The sequence below is a fragment of the Labeo rohita genome, unplaced genomic scaffold (assembly GCF_022985175.1).
Source record: "Labeo rohita strain BAU-BD-2019 unplaced genomic scaffold, IGBB_LRoh.1.0 scaffold_104, whole genome shotgun sequence".
Classification (NCBI taxonomy): Eukaryota; Metazoa; Chordata; class Actinopteri; order Cypriniformes; family Cyprinidae; genus Labeo; species Labeo rohita.
The window spans coordinates 134,765-154,307 of record NW_026127164.1 but is presented as its reverse complement, the minus strand read 5'-3'; the positions used below and the strand labels follow the sequence as shown (position 1 = coordinate 154,307).

At 34.7% G+C, this 19,543-nt stretch overlaps 1 protein-coding gene across 10 annotated transcripts in view; it reads right to left on the bottom strand.

Annotated features, from left to right (window-relative positions):
- LOC127157330 (neuronal cell adhesion molecule-like) overlaps window positions 1-19,543 on the bottom strand; it is a 93,115-nt gene that overhangs the window by 27,372 nt on the left and 46,200 nt on the right. For 4 of the 10 annotated variants that reach the window (XM_051100565.1, XM_051100567.1, XM_051100560.1 and 1 more), the window contains exons 3-11: window positions 15,748-15,929; window positions 11,974-11,991; window positions 11,557-11,662; window positions 9,031-9,227; window positions 7,619-7,741; window positions 4,702-4,872; window positions 4,444-4,500; window positions 1,345-1,456; window positions 1,048-1,232 (exon numbers count right to left, since the gene is read on the bottom strand). In XM_051100565.1, the coding sequence (XP_050956522.1) occupies window positions 1,048-1,232; window positions 1,345-1,456; window positions 4,444-4,500; window positions 4,702-4,872; window positions 7,619-7,741; window positions 9,031-9,227; window positions 11,557-11,662; window positions 11,974-11,991; window positions 15,748-15,835 (1,057 nt within the window). In that variant the 5' untranslated portion in view covers window positions 15,836-15,929. The remainder of the gene's footprint in view (window positions 1-1,047; window positions 1,233-1,344; window positions 1,457-4,443; window positions 4,501-4,701; window positions 4,873-7,618; window positions 7,742-9,030; window positions 9,228-11,556; window positions 11,663-11,973; window positions 11,992-15,747; window positions 15,930-19,543) is intronic. The other 6 variants (XM_051100566.1, XM_051100568.1, XM_051100562.1 and 3 more) reach the window with 3 other exon arrangements.

The window sequence follows — 19,543 nt, the reverse complement described above, 5'->3', positions numbered from 1 at the left end:
AAATATTGGTTTATTTTGTTAAATTAAGATATTTAAATATCAGTCAGTTTTGTTAAATTAACATATTTAAATATCGGTTGGTTTGTTAAATTAATATATTTAAATATTGGTCAGTTTTTTTAATTAACATCTTTAAATATCGGTTGATTTTGTTAAATTAACATTTAAATATCGGTTGGTTTTGTTAAATTAAGGTATTTAAATATTGGTTGGTTTTATTAAAATAAATATTTAAATGACTGTCTTTATTGTTCCATTAAGACATTAAAATATATTTTTTTGTTATTAACATTTTGGTTTTGTTAAAGTAAAATATATACATTTTTGTCAGTTTTGTTTAATTAAAATAATTAAACATCAATTGGTTTTGTTAACTTAAGATATTTAAATGTCAGTCAGTTTTGTCTGATGTTTTTTAAGACGTTTTAATGTAAGTTGGTTTTGTTTTATTGAAAGATTTAAACATATCAGTTGTTTTATTAAGAGATTAAAATATTGGTCATTTTTGCTCTGTTAAGAAATGTAAATATCGGTTTGTTTTATTCTTTTAAGATATTTAAATATCTGATGTTTTGATCTATTGAGAAATTAAAAAATTGGTCTGGTTTGTTCAATTAAGAAATGTATATTTTGGTTAGTTTTGTTCTTTTAAGGAATTTAAATATCAGTTTTGGTCAATTAAAATACTTCAATATCGGTTTGGTTTTCTTTAATTAAACATTTAAATGTTGGTCAGTTTTGTTCAAAGCGAGAGCAAGTTATTCTTAAAAAGTATTTATAAAAATATGATAAAACTGAGCATTCACAAGTAAATAAGAAAATTAGACACCGGTTGGTTTTACAAGCAAAGGTAAATGATTCTCAGACATCAGTGTTGATATGATCAGTTTTCTGGATATCAACAGTCCGGTGTGAGTTTAACATTCAGTAAATTTCATTATCAGTAATTTAAGTGACGCTGTTGAGAAATGAAGAGCAGAGTTTTAATCTGAATCAGCGTGAGTGATCTGAGGCAGGACGAGAGCGCGGCGATGTTTGTGTGTTCACCGTTAACCGTGACTCTGATGGTGTGGTGAACGGAGCCGTGTTGATTCTTGGCGTTGCAGCGATATTCTCCAGCATCCGCCTCCGACACGTCCGTGATCCGCAGAGTCTTATCGAAGTTCAGGAAGGAAGCTCGACCGCTGGGAATGTCACCGTTGCGTTTCACCCACGAGACCACGGGAGTGGGGCTGAATGGAAACATAACACACCATATCAGACTGAAGACCATCAAACGTAAAACTTTTTAAAACTTCTTAAACTTTTTTTCTCAAGGAAGTGTGAAGACAGATCTGAACTCACAGGCCGTCGGCGATGCACTCCATCTCCAGAGTTTCTCCTCTCAGAACCATTTTAGAGCTGACAGCTTCACTGGGAACCAGGAAGACGGGCGCTCGCTCTTCAGCGGGTTTATCTGAAACCAAACACTCTCAGTCAAATCCTGCATCTGTCACAAACACACACTACACTGCACTGTACTAGACTGTACTACTGACTGCAGTATTTTATTCTGATGAGAGCTCAACATTCAAAACTGTCATATATTAGCTTCATATTGTGATCATTCACAAGTTGTAACATTTGTTTTGTCTTTTAACCCTTATGTTGTGACCTGGAGAGGAGAACTGTATTAATCAGACTGGACTAAAACTCACTGACTTTGCTCACACAGAAAAATAACATCATCCTCTCCGAAATTATCATTTTTGTACTTTGAGTTTTTTTTCCCCCAGAACTGTTACCTGTGGTGTTCCTGTTCAAAAATGACCAGCCTTCAAAAATGCTTATAAATGTCCAAATATGTGACCCTGGACCACAAAACCAGTCATAAGGGTACATTTTTTGAAACTGAGATCTATACATCATCTAAAACCTGAATAAATAAGCTTTAGATAGGACAATATTTGCCCGAGGTACAAACAAAAAAACAAATCTAAATATTGAGAAAATCTCCTTTAAATTTGTCCAAATGAAGTTGTTAGCAATGCATATTACTAATCAAAAATTAAGTTTTGATATATTTACGGTAGGAAACTTACAATACATCTTCATAAAACATGATCTTTACCTAATATCCTCATGATTTTTGCCATAAAAGAACAATCAATAATTTTGACCCACACAATGTATTTTTGCCTGTTGCTGCAAATATACCCGTGATACTTAAGACTGGTTTTGTGCTCCAGGGTCACAAATTAGATTCCATCTTTTTTTTATCAGCTTGTTTTCTTTCAGTTAGCACAAGGGTTTTATATTTCTTTATGGAATTGATTGATCGTAAGCCTCATTGATATGGGGCTCAATTTTTGAGTGAATATTGCCAAAATTATACACAAATAGTGTTTTTTCACTCAAAAACTGAAGTGCATAAGATGCAGATTAAAAGACAAAAACATTGAATCCAAGATTTGCTGACACTACAGCATGAGAGCAATTTTTAAAAAGCCAGTAATTTTTGACCAGAAACACCAAATTAGGTCAAGTATTTTCAGCAGCACAAGGGTTAAATAAATACATGAAGTTAATTAACCATATAACTGCACATGAAGAGTTTATTTGCAAAAACAAACATGTTTGTAAAAGTGAATCATGGCAAAAAAATTATGATGTTTTTATTGTTTTATTGTGTTAGTTGGCTGTATTGTTTTAGTTGTTTTTACTTCAGTTTGCAGTTTGATTGAGATTAATGAAATGCACAATGAAAAAAAAAAACAAAATGGTTAAAAACAGAGTACCTGTTTTTGGGTCATTCTGTGTCAAATCAACCAAATTTCAAAAACGTCCCTGGCTCAAATGTTTGATTTTGCTAAAAAAAAAAAATTGTCTGAATAAAGATATGGATGTATAGTGATGAAAGCCAAAACATTAAATGTCAAGGATGAATATTTACTGTGTAATACACTATTCTGTAAAAATAGTGAAGATAAAAGGTCAAAATGGCCATTTTCACCTGAGATTCAGAGTCAAGTTATATATCCAGAGATTCCAGAGATATTGAGATCTCAGTGCAGCTCCGAATTTAGTATCCTACCAACTTTCAGTGGTCAAAAACCAAATGTAGTTTTGTGTTTATCTAGTCATTACTGTTTACAAAGCAAATATGCAAAAAATAACAGTGCCCCAGGGATTAGTATTGTACAGTGACAGGTGTGTTCTATGCAGTTGTTTTGATAGAGGGAACCAAGATATAATTCTAATTTCAACTTTATTTCTTCTATAGACATTGTTCTTTAAATAAAATAAGTATCAGTTGTATACAGATGTATACATCTCTAATACTTCTTGAGTTATAGGCACGCAAACTTTGTTAAAAGAATATTAATGTCACTCAGACTTTTATGTTTAATGCAGTGTCTTGACAGAAATAAGCGAGATGCATCTCTAGTTTTAACATTGTTTGTTCTTCACACATTCCTCTTTTAAAGAAAAGAAGTCTCATATTATTTCAAACTGACCCACATTTGTTTTTTGACCACTGAAAATGTGTACATTTGAATGATTTACTCCTGGAGCCATATTGAAATTCCAATATCTCTGGAACGGAATCTCATAGGGCATTAAAAATAAAAATGCCAAAAGGAAAGTTTGTTAAGACTCAATATCTAAAAGGGCATTAGGATATCTTTGATGCTTCTTGAGTTACAGGCATGCAAACTTTGGAGAAAAACAAAAAGTGCTGTTTCCCCATTTGTGAATGGTCACCATTGGCATATAATGCAACAAAGATTGATAAAGTCAACAGATTTTACTAATAGAACAAACAATCTCTGTGTAAAAATAAGACTGTGATGCTGCCGTCTTTAGAAAGTCATTTTTATGCCTCTGAATCTCAGGTGAAAATTGCCCTTTTGACCTCCCTCTACAAAAAAGTGGATCACTCAGTAAATATTCTTTCTTCAGAATAAATATTAGCAAAATAAACATTTTAGCCAGGGACCTCTGGTTGAGTTGACATGGAATGACCTTTTCGCAAATAAACTCTTTATATCACAGCCATATGGGTGTTATTTTGACAAGCTCATCTTTGAATGAAAACACCTTCTTCTTCTCACATTTTCTGCAGAGCAGCTTTCAATAAATGTACAAATAAATGAACTGAATTAAAAGGAAGAGAACTCATCTAGGTGTAGAAGAACTACTAGATGGAATAACAGAAATCAGGAAGATGAAGAAACAGAGTTGAGGATGAGATGATGAGCGAACAGAGAAAGACAAACTTCACCCAATTTGATATAAGATTGAGTTTCTAAAGCAGATTTGATCCAGGATTAGTCCAGGAAACCAGAGCTAATTCGTGTGGAACGAGGGTGTACAGATGAGGTTAGAGTAAACCGGGCGTGGGTTAACCGGCGGGTCGAGGGCTTGGTTAAAAGAGGGTCACTAGGGGGCGCCATCACTCACCACTAAACAAATCAGTGTCATTGAAATAATCTGCCACTGTGTCATTGAGTGAATCCACTGAAACACAACAAAACAACAACACAAATCAAAAACATGCAGAAGTTTCCGAAGTGTCTCACAGCCGGCATTCGCCACTCAACAGCTCTCATTGTTCATCAGAGCGAGCGGACGGAGCGTCAACACGATGAATGGACGTTTGGGCGTTTTACTGACGCTCGAGCATCAATAGCGTTCATTCACGCAGACACACAGACTCACTGTCGAGCACGCGGACGGTGATGGGCTGCTTCTGCTGGATGGTCTGCGTGTGCGGGAAGCGAGCGTAGCAGATGTAGTCGCTCCTGGAGTCCTCCGGCTGGATGTTGGAGAAGTAGAGATCTCCGTTCAGAGCCTGAGACACGCGACGACTCTGCGGCAGACGCTGGAAATCTGAGCAAACACACACAGACACGAGTGTGAACTCTTAAACGCATGAAACACCTGATCCAGTTCTGCACGGTTATTCTGCTGGAGCTTCGCAAAATCAACAAGCTGCATAGTGACAAATAAACATTTATGGAACTGAGAAGAATTATGTGCCTTTATATCAAGCTAAAAGATTGCAAAGACAAGAAACTCGTTCAAATACAAACAAGATTCAAATTTACAATGAACCAGATTCAAACTTGTGCGCTGAAACATGCTGGTAAAATAAAAGGACTCACAAAAGATTCTAAAGAATGAATCTTATCTGCTGTTTTCTTATATTTTGTACAAGAACACGGCCTTTGAGGTGTTTTTCATTCAGTTTATCAGCAAGTCTTTGTTGAGAACCGCCATACAGTCAGTCATTTTCTTCTTCAAAATGTTTTTAAATGTTCTTAAAAAATATTACAGAACTTTGTAAGACTTTTTCCAACAATTGCACTTAGGAACATTCTCGGGGACTTCATCTTAAGTAGCAAACACTGAAAAAAAACTACATTTAACAAAGAGGAGCTCACACATATTAGTAGATAATGTCTTACAAGAAACACTTGTTAAAAGGCCAAAAAATTGCAAGTCCTTAGTGCAAGGTACAAAATGTTTCTGATTCTTACTGTCATCAGTGTCATAACAGACAATAGCACACCTGATTCTATGACTTAAAAACACACATGCATCAGTAGCACAGCAAGTGTGTACACAAACATTCATAAATAATACAAATATTATACAAAAATATAAACAATATAAACAAAAATTTTAGATTTTACAAATTTTACAAATTCTTCTTTGATTTGATATTTTTTATAAACATGATTATTATATGAAGTTGTTTATTATTACATTGATTTTGATAATTTTGTATTTATATCCTCTTTGCCCTAGTGAAAAATAAATATGTTACATGTATTTAAAATACATTTATTTCATGCTAAATATACTACAAATGGGTCATTCTATGGAAATGTCCATTTTTCTGTCCCTAGCCTTTACAGAAATATTACACTTGAAAAACACTTCAGGGTTACAATTTCTTTATATTTTAAAATGAAACTGTGTTATTTGAACAATTACCCCACCTTGAGCCATTAATGTGGCAATATTTGTTTTTTAATTAATTATACAGAATTCAATGCACCACAAAACCACTGGTCCCCACAGCCACGTACAGCGGGAAACTGCTTTATTTATTAGGTAAAAACAGGTTTTTCTACCATTTAAAATACAATAATGCATAACTATCAAATATGTGATGTAAATGGCATAAACAAAACTAAATGCCGAATAAATATTAGAGAATATATGATAAAAGTAGTGGTCCCCTGGAGGGGTCACTGGTGTTACCGTTTAACAAAAATGTAAACAAAAAATTGATTTTGAAATAAAAATCACACTGACATCATTAGATTTCCTTCTTCCTTTTTCCTAAAGATTTTTCTGTAACTTCGACTACATTACTGCCAAAGAAGGTAACACCAGTGACAAAAAAGGTACATGTGTCTTTAAATAATTGCACAAAGAAGATTTTAAAAAAATCATTAAGCTGTCATTTATATGCATTCATAAAGTCAAAAGGTAATCTCATAATGTCTAAGTTTAAATATTAGAAAAATAAATAATTGTTAAGACATCTTGCCATATCAAATCATTTACATATTTATGTACTTAATAAAAATGCCCTGCAACAGTACATTTAGTACTAAACTGGTATATTTAAAGTCTGCTAAATTGGAACAACTCATTTTGTGCTTAATGCACTTCAAGCAGTAGTGCTGAAGTCCATCTAAAGATATACTGAAGTATATTTGTGCTAAAGTAGATCTACTGCAAGTATACTTTAGGTACACTTTGAATATTTTGTGTTTAAAGGCTGGTATTATGTAAAGATCACACAATCCTCATAAATAGTGACATTAAAACATATTTTAGGCTTAATATTAAGAAGTGTGCATTGTGCATAAGTAGTACTGCAAATAAAGTTTAATTACAACTTTTATATCAGTAAGTCTCGAGTGATATGTCAGTAAATATGTTAATAGACTTGAACTATACTTAGTATAAAATAAATACATTTTAAATCTAATACTTCTTTTACTAGGGTGATTATGTTTTCTTAGAGGAATGTTTTTAACATTAATGTTTTTATTTCTGTATCTTTTATATAATTCTTTTGAATAATGTTTGTATATTTTTTGTATAGTATACTTATGAATAGTCTTTATGCTATTGATGTACACTGGTGCTCAAAAGTTTGGGATCAGTAAGACTGCTCATCGAGGCTGCATTTATTTGATTAAAGATACAGAAAAAAACAGTATTATTGCAAAATATTATTACAATATAAAACAATGTTTTTTATTTTAATATATTTTAAAATATAATTTATTCCTGTGATGCAAAGCTGAATTTTCATCAGCTGTTACTCCACACTTCAGTGTCTTTCAATACAGAATTCTTCTGTATTGTGACATACATCTGAATGTAACAGATTAATGAAAAAAAGGGGCTGGGCTTGTTTCTGTTAATCTGGTGTTGATTGGATGTTGGGATGTGGGCGTGGCACTCCAGCAGGGGCGGATCTTAGGAGCACATGACCAGGGGGAAGACTGACGCTGAAGATCCAGTATAATTAAACATTACGAGATCAAAACAATTATATATGCTCACTAACATGCACTTAGAAAATCGGGTGAAATTTCGTTTCACTTACTGTTGTCCATCCAGAATATGATGGGCGGCGGAAGGCCGGCGGGGGGGCGGCAGTGCAGAATTAAAGACTGCCCCTTCTGTGCAACGATTGGACTGATTCTCTCTTTAGACCACAGAGGAGACCCTGCACAAACAGCAATGATCACATGATCACACAAGTGGGAAGGTGCAGTCTTAAAGGGACAGTTCACCCAAAAATGAACTGTTAATTTACTCACCCTCAGGCCATTCATTTTTCTTCAGTAAAACAGTAAAAAAGATTTTTAGCTGAAACCTTCAGTTGATTTGATGAACTGATTCAACTAGTTCATCAAAAAGAACTGATTCAAAAGAATGATTTGTTTGTGAACTGAACATCACCCTGAATCGTTCGTCTGAGGCTCTGGATTACAGGTGATAATGTTATAAATAATGTTCAGTTTCTTGCACAAACTGATCAATTCGCTTCATAAGACCTCTATATATCGTCAAGAGTCACAGGTATTAATTCTGTGTTGCCTGATATGTTTTTTTGGCTCTCAAAGTGGCGGTACCCATTGACTTGCATTATATGAATCACCAAAAACCAAGGTTGGAACTAAAAATCTTTTTTACTGTTCTACTGAAGAAAAAAGTTGCCTGATATGCTTTTTTGACTCTTACACTGCAAAAAAAATGCTTTTCTTACTCTGATTTGTTTTGTCTTGTTTCCAGCCAAAATATATAAAAATTCTTAAATCAAAAAGGATTTTCTGGACAAGTAAAAATTACAGCCTTGTCTTTAGAAAAAACAAGTCAAAATTAAGTGAGTTTTCACTTAGAACAAGCAAAATAATCTTATTTCAAACAGAAAACAAGAACTGATTCAAAAGAATCATTTGTTTGTGAACTGAACATTGTCTGAGGCTCTGGATTACAGGTGATAATGTTGTAAATAATGTTCAGTTTCTTGCACAGACGGATCAATTCGCTTCATCAGACCTTTACATATCGTCAGTTTTTTGGCTCAAAGTGGCGGTACCCATTGACTTGCATTATACGAATCACCAAAAACCATGGTTTCAGCTAAAAATCTTTTTAACTGTTCTGCTAAAGAAACAAAGTGACCTGAGAATGAGTAAATGAATAAAAAACAGCAAATGTTCATTTTTGTGTGAACTGTCCCTTTAAACTCGACCGGAGATGAGACGAATGAAAGGAAAGTGCTGAGGAGAGAAAGATCTAAACACAGAGTGACTATGAGGATCCACGTGCGGGATTGAGCCTCCGCATGCGTTACAGTCAAACCTTTGGATTTACCTCCGAATATGAGATCTCTGAGGACCCTGAAAACATCTTACGACACAAAACAATGAGAGAGGACACGGTTAAACAGAGACAGATGAGAATGCGGAAGCTGCGATGCGATTGGCCGAGAGCGGCCGCGTGACGTACTGGACTGGCGGATGACGATGGCGTTGGAGACGGCGGTGCCGAGCTCGTTGTGAGCGGAGCACTGATAGACGCCCTCGTACGCCTCCACCCTCTCTCCACCGCTGATGTCGATCACCAGCGTCCCCGAACGAGGCTTCATGATGACTTTGGGGTCCTTATCGATGTCGAAATGCGTCCCGTTCCTGGTCCATGAGAAGCTGAGGATGAGAAGAATGTGAAATCATGAGTCCAGCAGTTCTGTGTCAAATACTTTGTCAACCTGTCCTGCTTCTTCAGTAACAGTAAGACCAGACCTGCATTCATTTGATTTAAAGTACAGCAGAAACAGTAACATTTAGAAATATTTTTACTATTTAAAATAACTGCTTTTTATTTAAATATTTTAAAATGTAATTTTTTCTGGCGATTTCAAAGGTGTAACATCACTAGCCTAGCAACTAGTCATGCTAGTAACTGGCTAATCGTGCTAATAACATGTTACCAACATGTTAATCATACTAGAAACAGAATAGCAAACATGCTAATAAATTGCTAATCATGCTTGAAACATGCTATTGAAATGCAAATCATGCTAGCAACATGATAGCAACCTGCTAGTCATGCTAATCACATGCTAACCGCATGCTAATCATGTTAGAAACATGCTAGCAACATGCTAATCATGCTAGAAACATGCTAGCAACTTGCTAATCATGTTAAAAACATGCTAGCAACCTGCTAATCATAATAGAATTATGCAAGAAACATGCTAACAACTTGCTAATCATGCTAGTTACATGCTAATGACATGGTAATCATGCTAGAAACATGCTAGCAACTGGCTAATCATGTTAAAAACATGCTAGCAACCTGCTAACCATAATAGAATCATGCTAGAAACATGGTAACAACTTGCTAATCATGTTAAAAACATGCTAACAACTTGCTAATCATGCTAGTAACATGCTAATGACATGCTAATCATGCTAGAAACACGCTAGCAACTAGCTAATCATGCTAGAAACATGCTAACAACTTGCTAATCATGCTAGTTACATGCTAATGACATGGTAATCATGCTAGAAACATGCTAGCAACTTGCTAATCATGTTAAAAACATGCTAGCAACCTGCTAACCATAATAGAATTATGCTAGAAACATGCTAACAACTTGCTAATCATGCTAGTTACATGCTAAATGACATGGTAACTGGCTAATCATGTTAAAAACATGCTAGCAAGCAACCTGCTAATCATAATCATGTTAAAAACATGCTAACAACTTGCTAATCATGCTAGTTAACCATACATAGAATCATGCTAGAAACATGGTAACAACTTGCATAATAATCATGTTAAAAACATGCTAACAACTTGCTAATCATGCTAGTAACATGCTAATGACATGCTAATCATGCTAGAAACACGCTAGCAACTAGCTAATCATGCTAGAAACATGCTAACAACTTGCTAAACATGCTAGTTACATGCTAATGACATGCTAATCATGCTAGAAACATGCTAGCAACCTGCTAACCATAATAGTCATGCTAGAAACTTCAAACTATTTCAGAATGAAAAGCATAAAACCTCAAACTTTTTTCTTAAAATGTCTTAAACTTTTCAAACTTTTCACCCTTCTTAAAGATCTTTCTGGTCTGGCTTTCTCAAGCCAACTTAAAGTCTTGTCTTGAACTTTATTATCTTGTTATTATTAGTAGTATTAGTATTACTACTATTAATAATAATACTAATAAAAATCATAAATGTTTGTTGAGCAGCAAATCAGAATATTAGAATGATTTCTGAAGGATCATGCGACACTGAAGACTGGTAGTGTATATATTTCACATTCATATTAACAATTAAATATCATTTTAATCACATTTAGTTATGCTGCATGATTGTTGAACTAATAATCATGATTATATATGTGATTACTCACAAACATGATCTAGTTTCTAGATTTATTTTATTTATCATATAAATTGTGATACTCGCTACATTAGAAGACAAGAAGCTTCTATCAAAAACTAATAATACTCGATAATTCCTAAAAAAAAATCCAAAGCACTTGACATCTGGAAAGCTTATGGAGTCTGCAATGTTTTTTTTTCTCTCTCTATAACGAGAGGTTTTGGTTTTTTAAATCAACAATATTTCAATATTTCAAAGTGATATCTCAACCATAATTGTAATTCTGTCATCATTTGCTCACCCTAAAGTCATTTCAAACCTGTATGAGTTTTTCTTCCGCTGAACACAAAAGAATGTTGACGGTAGCCATTGACTCCCAGAGTATTTTTTTCCAGACTATAGCAGTCAGTGGCTACCGTCAGCTGTTTGATTGCCAACATCCTTCAAAATATGTTCTTTTGTGTTCAACTCATACAGGTTTGGAACGACCTCAAAGTGAACAAATGACAGAATGATGATTTTTGGGTGAACTGTTCCTTTAATAATAGTCACAGTTGGTGTTTAATGTCATCTGGTCTGAGTCGTGGAAATGACAGATGATCATAGTTTTAATGAATGAAGGTTTGTCACCTGGGATGCGGTTTCCCTTTGGCCTCGCAGTGGATGACGATGTTCTCGCGTGGATCTACGATGTAGTCCTTCGGCGACTGATGGGTGATTGTGGGAGGCTGCGGCACTGAGGGTCACATGACACGGGTGAGTTCAGTTACAGCCAATCACACACACACACACACACATCCATCAACATGCCAAACATGATAAACGCACACATCAATCTACTGCAGCACATGCACTCAAACACTCTTCTCCTGTACATCAGTGCATTAATGAGTCTCTACAAAAGAACTGAAGCAGCAGTGGAGCCGCACGAACAGCATGCAAACACTGCAACACGCCAATAAAACCATATCATGAGCAAACTAAAGAAAATAACAAGCTCAGTTCACAGCAAACATCCTTCAGAAGGACAGCAGGTGATGAACTTACACTCTTCCAGAAGTTTAGCTGAAGAAGCCAAGAGAATCACACAGTGTTACACAATGATAAAGATGTTAAAAGTATTTTTAAATGATTTATGATTTAATTGTAAACATGTAAACTGAAAAAAATTACGTTTCATTGCAGTGTGTGGTATTTATTATGTTTAAACTACAGTCTCTCTCTCTTTCTCTCTTATCGCTGTATCTTCTGTCTCAGTTGCAACAATCGACTGTTAAAATATCAAATTTTAACCTTTTTGTGTTGTTGTACAAATAACCCAATAAACATTAAGAATAACCCAAAAAACAACCCAACATTTTATAAAGTGTAGGAAAACATAACATTTGTGTTTCGTGATAGCTATATTTCACATACATAAAATCTCTCTTTTCTTTATTCAGAGTTGATCAAGACAAATATACGGAAACTATACAAAGCTCTGTTCATCTTAAAGCATCACTATATAACCCACTTAGCTCTGATCTGAATCAAATGATTCGCGATTCACACTCCGAAGTTTTGATGTAAATCAAATGATACGTGAACCCGCGTTGAACTCCCGAACTGAATCAAATTATTCGCGATGTAAATCAAATGATTTGCGTCTGTAATTGTACTGTGTTTATGTTTTGGATATCTATAATGTTTCACAAAAAAAAAAAAAGAAAAAAAAGAAAATGATTCGCGAACCCGCGTTGAACTCCCGAATTGAATCAAATGATTCGCGAACCCGCGTTGAACTCCCGAATTGAATCAAATGATTCGCGAACCCGCGTTGAACTCCCGAACTGAATCAAATGATTCGCGAACCCGCGTTGAACTCCCGAACTGAATCAAATGATTCGCGAACCCGCGTTGAACTCCCGAACTGAATCAAATGATTCGCGAACCCGCGTTGAACTCCCGATCTGAATCAAATGATTCGCGAACCCGCTTCAATGTTTCGATGTAAATCAACTCCCGTTGAACTCCCGATCTTAAACAAACGAATCGCGAACCCGCGTTGAACTCCCGAACTGAATCAAATGATTCGCGAACCCGCGTTGAACTCCCGATCTGAATCAAATGATTCGCGAACCCGCTCCAATGTTTCGATGTAAATCAAATGATTCGCGAACCCGCGTTGAACTCCCGAACTGAACCAAATGATTCGCGAACCCGCGTTGAACTCCCGAACTGAATCAAATGATTCGCGAACCCGCGTTGAACTCCCGAACTGAATCAAATGATTCGCGAACCCGCGTTGAACTCCCGAACTGAATCAAATGATTCGCGAACCCGCGCTGAACTCCCGAACTTAACCAAATGATTCGCGAACTCGCGTTGAACTCCCGATCTGAATCAAATGATTCGCGAACCCGCTCCAATGTTTCGATGTAAATCAAATGATTCGCGAACCCGCGTTGAACTCCCGATCTGAATCAAATGATTCGCGAACCCGCTTTGAACTCCCGATCTGAATCAAATGATTCGCGAACCCGCTTCAATGTTTCGATGTAAATCAACTCCCGTTGAACTCCCGATCTTAAACAAACGAATCGCGAACCCGCGTTGAACTCCCGAACTGAATCAAATGATTCGCGAACCCGCGTTGAACTCCCGATCTGAATCAAATGATTCGCGAACCCGCTCCAATGTTTCGATGTAAATCAAATGATTCGCGAACCCGCGTTGAACTCCCGAACTGAACCAAATGATTCGCGAACCCGCGTTGAACTCCCGAACTGAATCAAATGATTCGCGAACCCGCGTTGAACTCCCGAACTGAATCAAATGATTCGCGAACCCGCGTTGAACTCCCGAACTGAATCAAATGATTCGCGAACCCGCGCTGAACTCCCGAACTTAACCAAATGATTCGCGAACTCGCGTTGAACTCCCGATCTGAACCAAATGATTCGCGAACCCGCGTTGAACTCCCGAACTGAATCAAATGATTCGCAAACCCGCGTTGAACTCCCGATCTGAATCAAATGATTCGCGAACCCGCTCCAATGTTTCGATGTAAATCAAATGATTCGCGAACCCGCGTTGAACTCCCGATCCATATGTAATACCGTATTGGAATAATATTGTGGAGAACATACCTTGGGAGAAAGTATGGACCTTGCCTCATAAGTATCTGCTTACCAATAAAGTAAAAGAAATGACATTTAAACTGATTCACAAATGTTACCCGACTAAAGTCTTTCTTAGGAAATATAAGCCTGACATTGAAGTGAACTGCAGTTTTTGTCATTCTTCTGAAGAAGACTTCATTCATTTGTTTTGGGAATGTTCCCACACAGAGAAATTCTGGTCTGACTTTTTGGTGTTTATTCAATCTTATTTTGTAAGTGACTTCTCATTTTGTTTTAAAGATGCTTTGTTTGGCTTATTTGAATATTCTAAGGAGAATACAGGAAAATATTACATAATTAATTTATGTTTTCTGTTGGCTAAATTTCACATTCATAAACAAAAGTTTACTGGCTCTAAACCTCTTTTTTCTTTGTTCAAAGTGGATTTGGATATGTATGTGGAAACTATCCAAAGTTCTACTAATTTGAAAGCTATGAAAACTGTATCTCTGTATTCATCCTTTGTGTCATCTTAAGATGTAATTGTATTACCCTGTTTTTTTTCTTTGTTTCCCTGGCAACAAATCTGTGTATTTTTGTTTCTTTTTATTTATTTTGTCTGTATTTGTACTGTTTTGTTGTTTTGAATATCTGTAATGCTTAATAAAAAAAAAAAAAAAAAAAGCGTTGAACTCCCGATCTGAAACAAATGATTCGCGATGCGCGATCCGATTGGAGCGCTTCGAAACAATGAATCATTTGGTGACGCAATGGTTTAACTGTTTCGGAAATTCAAAAAGCTTTGTTTGACAAATCACTGCGTGCTTTTTAACATCATTACAAATGAGGTCGAAACTCAGTGGCTCGTTTTAACTGCTAGTGATTCGCTTGAACTGTTTCATAAGTCACGAGTTTGAATCAATCGGAGCGGTTCTAGCGTAAATGACTCAATTGAATCGCTTTGTCTGTTTCACCGCGTTCCTCTCCTTCATTCATGTTTACATGACTCTGTCAGTACTAATACTGGATTAGCTCGCTAGATTTGTGACATTAACTTACGTTAGCGCAAATAAGTATGTTTACAAGTAAACATTTGTATTCAGAAGATCTGATTTCCACGTCGAAGACACACACACAAATCTCCTCCATATTGAGGTGTGGTAACCGGTTTACTGCTAACTAGTGAAACACTCCATTCACTCCATGACGAGCTGCAGCTCAAAATACATGTTAGATGGAAACATACCATTAAAGTGAACGTTCAGTTTATTAGTATTGTAATAAATATTTGAGTAATTATTGTTGTATGTGATTGATTCTACCTTCTATTATTTGTTCTATTTGTTTCTCTTTAATCTCATTTTAAACTTGTTAATTTGTTACATATATGATGTTATATTTATGTGTAAATACGTTTATAATCACATTGTCTGCTCTCTTCCAGTAGAGACGATAATCCTGACAACATAGAGTTTTCAATAAACAAGAAATAAATATTAAGTGATTTAAACTGCAGAGACAGTATTGTCTATTGTCCTCTATTTATGGCCTATATTAACTTTTTAAGTTTATTTTAATAATTCACTTGGCCAGTTAACACACATATAAGTGTATTCTGTGTATTCTGGCACATAGATGTATGTCTGTTTGCCCTAGATCCACCCCTGAGTGTATCATATGTGTTCTGTGTGTGTGTGTGTGTGTGTGTGTGGATACGTACGGTCCAGAGGAACCTCCAGCGCCGTGATCACGTGACCCAGGAAGAGCAGCAGCAGCAGGGCCAATGGGCCGTCCCTCGGCCTGTCCATCACGGCCTTGTGACCAATCAGCCGCGTCTGGAGTGAGTTTAGCCCCGCCCTCGAGCGCGATCAGGACAGCAGCGGCTCACAGACACAAACAACACTGACACACACAAATACAGACAGTTAGATACATCATAACCAAAAACTATTATTATTGTTATTATTGTATATATTTTTTTTTATCGAATAATTTTAAAATCAATATTTTACGCAACATTGTAACCAGTGTCGGGGAAAGTTACTTTTAAAAGTAATGCATTACAATATTGTGTTACTCATAAAAAAGTAGCTAATTGTGTAACTTAGTTACTTTTTATGGAAAGTAATGCATTATGTTACTTTTGTGTTACTTTTGTCACCTGTGCTAGACTTGTTTCTTTATTTTTTTAATAATAAAAGCCTACAAGTTCTTTTTTTAGCAACTGTAAGGGCTCTTTACCACCACAAGTGAAGTTTCTCTCAATAAATGGAAAAACAATGTAACTTGCATTGCCTTTTTGAATAAATGTTCTTGCAAATTTAAGGGGAGACTAGTGGAAAGAAAACATCCAAAACACTGTGAAGTGTTTCTTTTATTGCACTTTATTTATTTGTGTCAATAGATTTCAATTACAGTACAGATTTTTAAAGGCAGTTTTGTCAAAATAAGTTTTTTTCTCCTCTTCAGCAGCACTTACACACACCGGACGACACATTTTTATTCCTTTAGTCTTTATCCTGAAGGTTTTTACAAAGGGATTTGTTTGTATATAATTTGCTTGATTATATACAACATTTTATTCCCCCAAAATTGTGAATATATTGTTTTCTGTCAAATGAGATCCCCAAAATTCCCTCTGTAAAAACATTTGACTAATATTTACAAAACAAAATTAAACAAGAATTTTAAAATGGACTTCATCCAGTGTTACGTTTTTGTACTAGAAATGTACGCAAATCAGCACATATTTCATTAAATAATGCCTTGTTTGCATATTTAAACCTAACATTTTAGAAAACTAGTACAAAAAATGTTTGCAATACTATAAAATTAATTACTAGTTGTTTGAAAAAGTAAAAAGGTAATCTGATTATGCAATTCGCACATTACTTGTAATGCTTTACCCCAACACTGGTCATAATGTACTAATAATAACAATTTGTGTTATTAAAATAACTTTCATGAAATAGAACATAAAAAACTTTTTTAAAAAAAATGTATCTACTAAAAACTAAATCTGAAATATGAATTCGGAAGAATCATATAGAAATTAAAAATGTAAAAAAAAAAGAAGACTAAAACTGGCTAAAATAAAAATGTAAACAAAAAATACAAAGATAAAACTGATTGTGCGACTGCGTCAATGATACTGAAATAAGACTGACTCCAGATCAGTCACTGATTGAGTTGTTTACACAGCATGAGTTACTAATGTAACATTTGCATCTGTGGAATTCCTGTTGCCATGGACACTTCCTGTCCAGAGAAACTTTTCAAATTCAAACTCAAATAGATTCTGCGACACACCTGTCAATCAAACTCAACTCAGCGGAAGATTCGTCGTTGCCGAGCAAGGGGAATGAGATGGATGATGTCATCAGAGTCAGCGATTGGCCAATCAGAGATCAATACACACATTCACACATCAGTGTGATGGATATGAACACGCGTGTCCTACATACTGAATCACACACTGAGCTCAAACGCCTGTCACGGACAAAACATGATCCAATCTTTAAATGAACAGAAATAAAACATCTCAAAACATTGGAAATATAGAATACAACTGTGTTTAACTTGGCCAAACATGCTAAAAGGTTAAAAACAAAACACTTTTGCAAACACTGACAATCCCTCCAAACACTGGGAAGTTTGAGCACAAATGAATCAAATGAATCAATCATATGAATCAGTTGTCAGTTTTGCTCAAACACTCATCTGTTCTTCAGCTCAGCACGTGTGAATCAGCACAGGAGATCATTAATAACACTGCTGTGTAAATGTGCTCATAATTACAGCTCATGTCAGCACAGACGCTCATAATCACTGCCATAACGAACAAAACCAACTCAACACACGTGTGTTTCTATTACAACACTGTTTCACACATGATCACAGGAATGATTCTCATGGATACAATCAAACACACAACACACACATCAGAAATCACACACACACACACACACACTTAAAAACACAAGACACACATTACAGTTACATTACAATTAACTAAAACCATACAAAAATAAATAAAATAAATGCATAAATAAATACACAAATAAATAATTTTAGTTGCTATAAATATGTAAATGTTGAATTAAATAAAATAAAATATAAAAAAATCCAGTTTCCAAAGCAACATTCCTTATGTTTTAAAATATCATTTGTTTTTATTAAAAAAAAAAAGCTAATAAAGTGACAGAAACGCACAACAAATTTACTAAAACTTTAACTAAAATTAATAAGAAAGCAAAAAGCATAAAAATAAAATCTAATTCAAAATATCAAAATCTGTGTGTTTGAATGTGTAAACACTGCATTGATCTGAATCTGTGAGTGAATCCTCAGACTGAAACACACTGTACTCGTCGTCTTATTTGCGGTTAAAGTTGTTTATGGCTGTGACATTGTAGTTTGAAGATGAAACTGTGGATCTGCTGCTCGTCTCAGTGACGCAAACACACAAAGACATTCCAGCAGACGTTTCCCATCAGCCCTCATTAGATTTTATAATTGCGGAGGCGGACTGCAAATAATGGCCGTGTTTATCATATGAATGGTGTGTGTATGAATCCAGACCAGCGCTTTATGAAAACACCGGTTCAGTGTTTGATCAGCGTCTGCTGCTCTTGTTATTTCAGTCATTTAACAACACATTCACATGTTCGTGGTTCTCTGATATCAGTTCATGATGAATTGTCATGCAGCTAAACAAATACAATTATTTTATATTTTATTTCAAATACTTTTGTTTGCTGGGTTTTTTTTTTTTGTATTTTTCATTTAAAATATATAAATGAAAAATATAATAATTTTATACAATATATAATAATTTTCTCAATTAATGATCACATGCACCTCAACAAATAAATTTTTAAAAAATAATTTATAAATATATATATTTTTAAATATACAGCTTTTTACTGCTTTTTCATTAGTATTTTTGATTTTGTCGATTAACGATCACATGCACCTCAACAAAAAAATGTTTTTACATTTTATAAATTAATATGCTTTTTTTGTATTTTTTTATTTGTAAACATACTTATTGATTCTGATTTTCAGTCAATTAATGATCACATGCACCTCAAATAAAATGTTTTTATATAGTGTTTTATAAATATATATTTTTTTAAATATACTGTTTTTAGTGCTTTTTTTTGTATTTTTAAAACTATTTATTGATTTTAATTTTGTGTCAATTAATGATCACATGCACCTCATCAAATGAAAATATTTGTTTATTTTATTTAAAATATATTAGGATTTTTATTTTATTTTATTTTTTAGAAATTGCTTTATTTAGATTTATTTTACAATTATTTATTAATTTAAATTTTACAATTTGTATGATTTAATTCATACTTTTTTTTTATTATTAAATAAAATTTAAATTTAAATCAATTCATGATCCTCGGTTTGTTAAACCCTGACTGATGTTACAGACTCACTGATACATTTGATACATTGTATAGAACTGATATGAGACATGATTTTGGGTTCGATGAATGAGA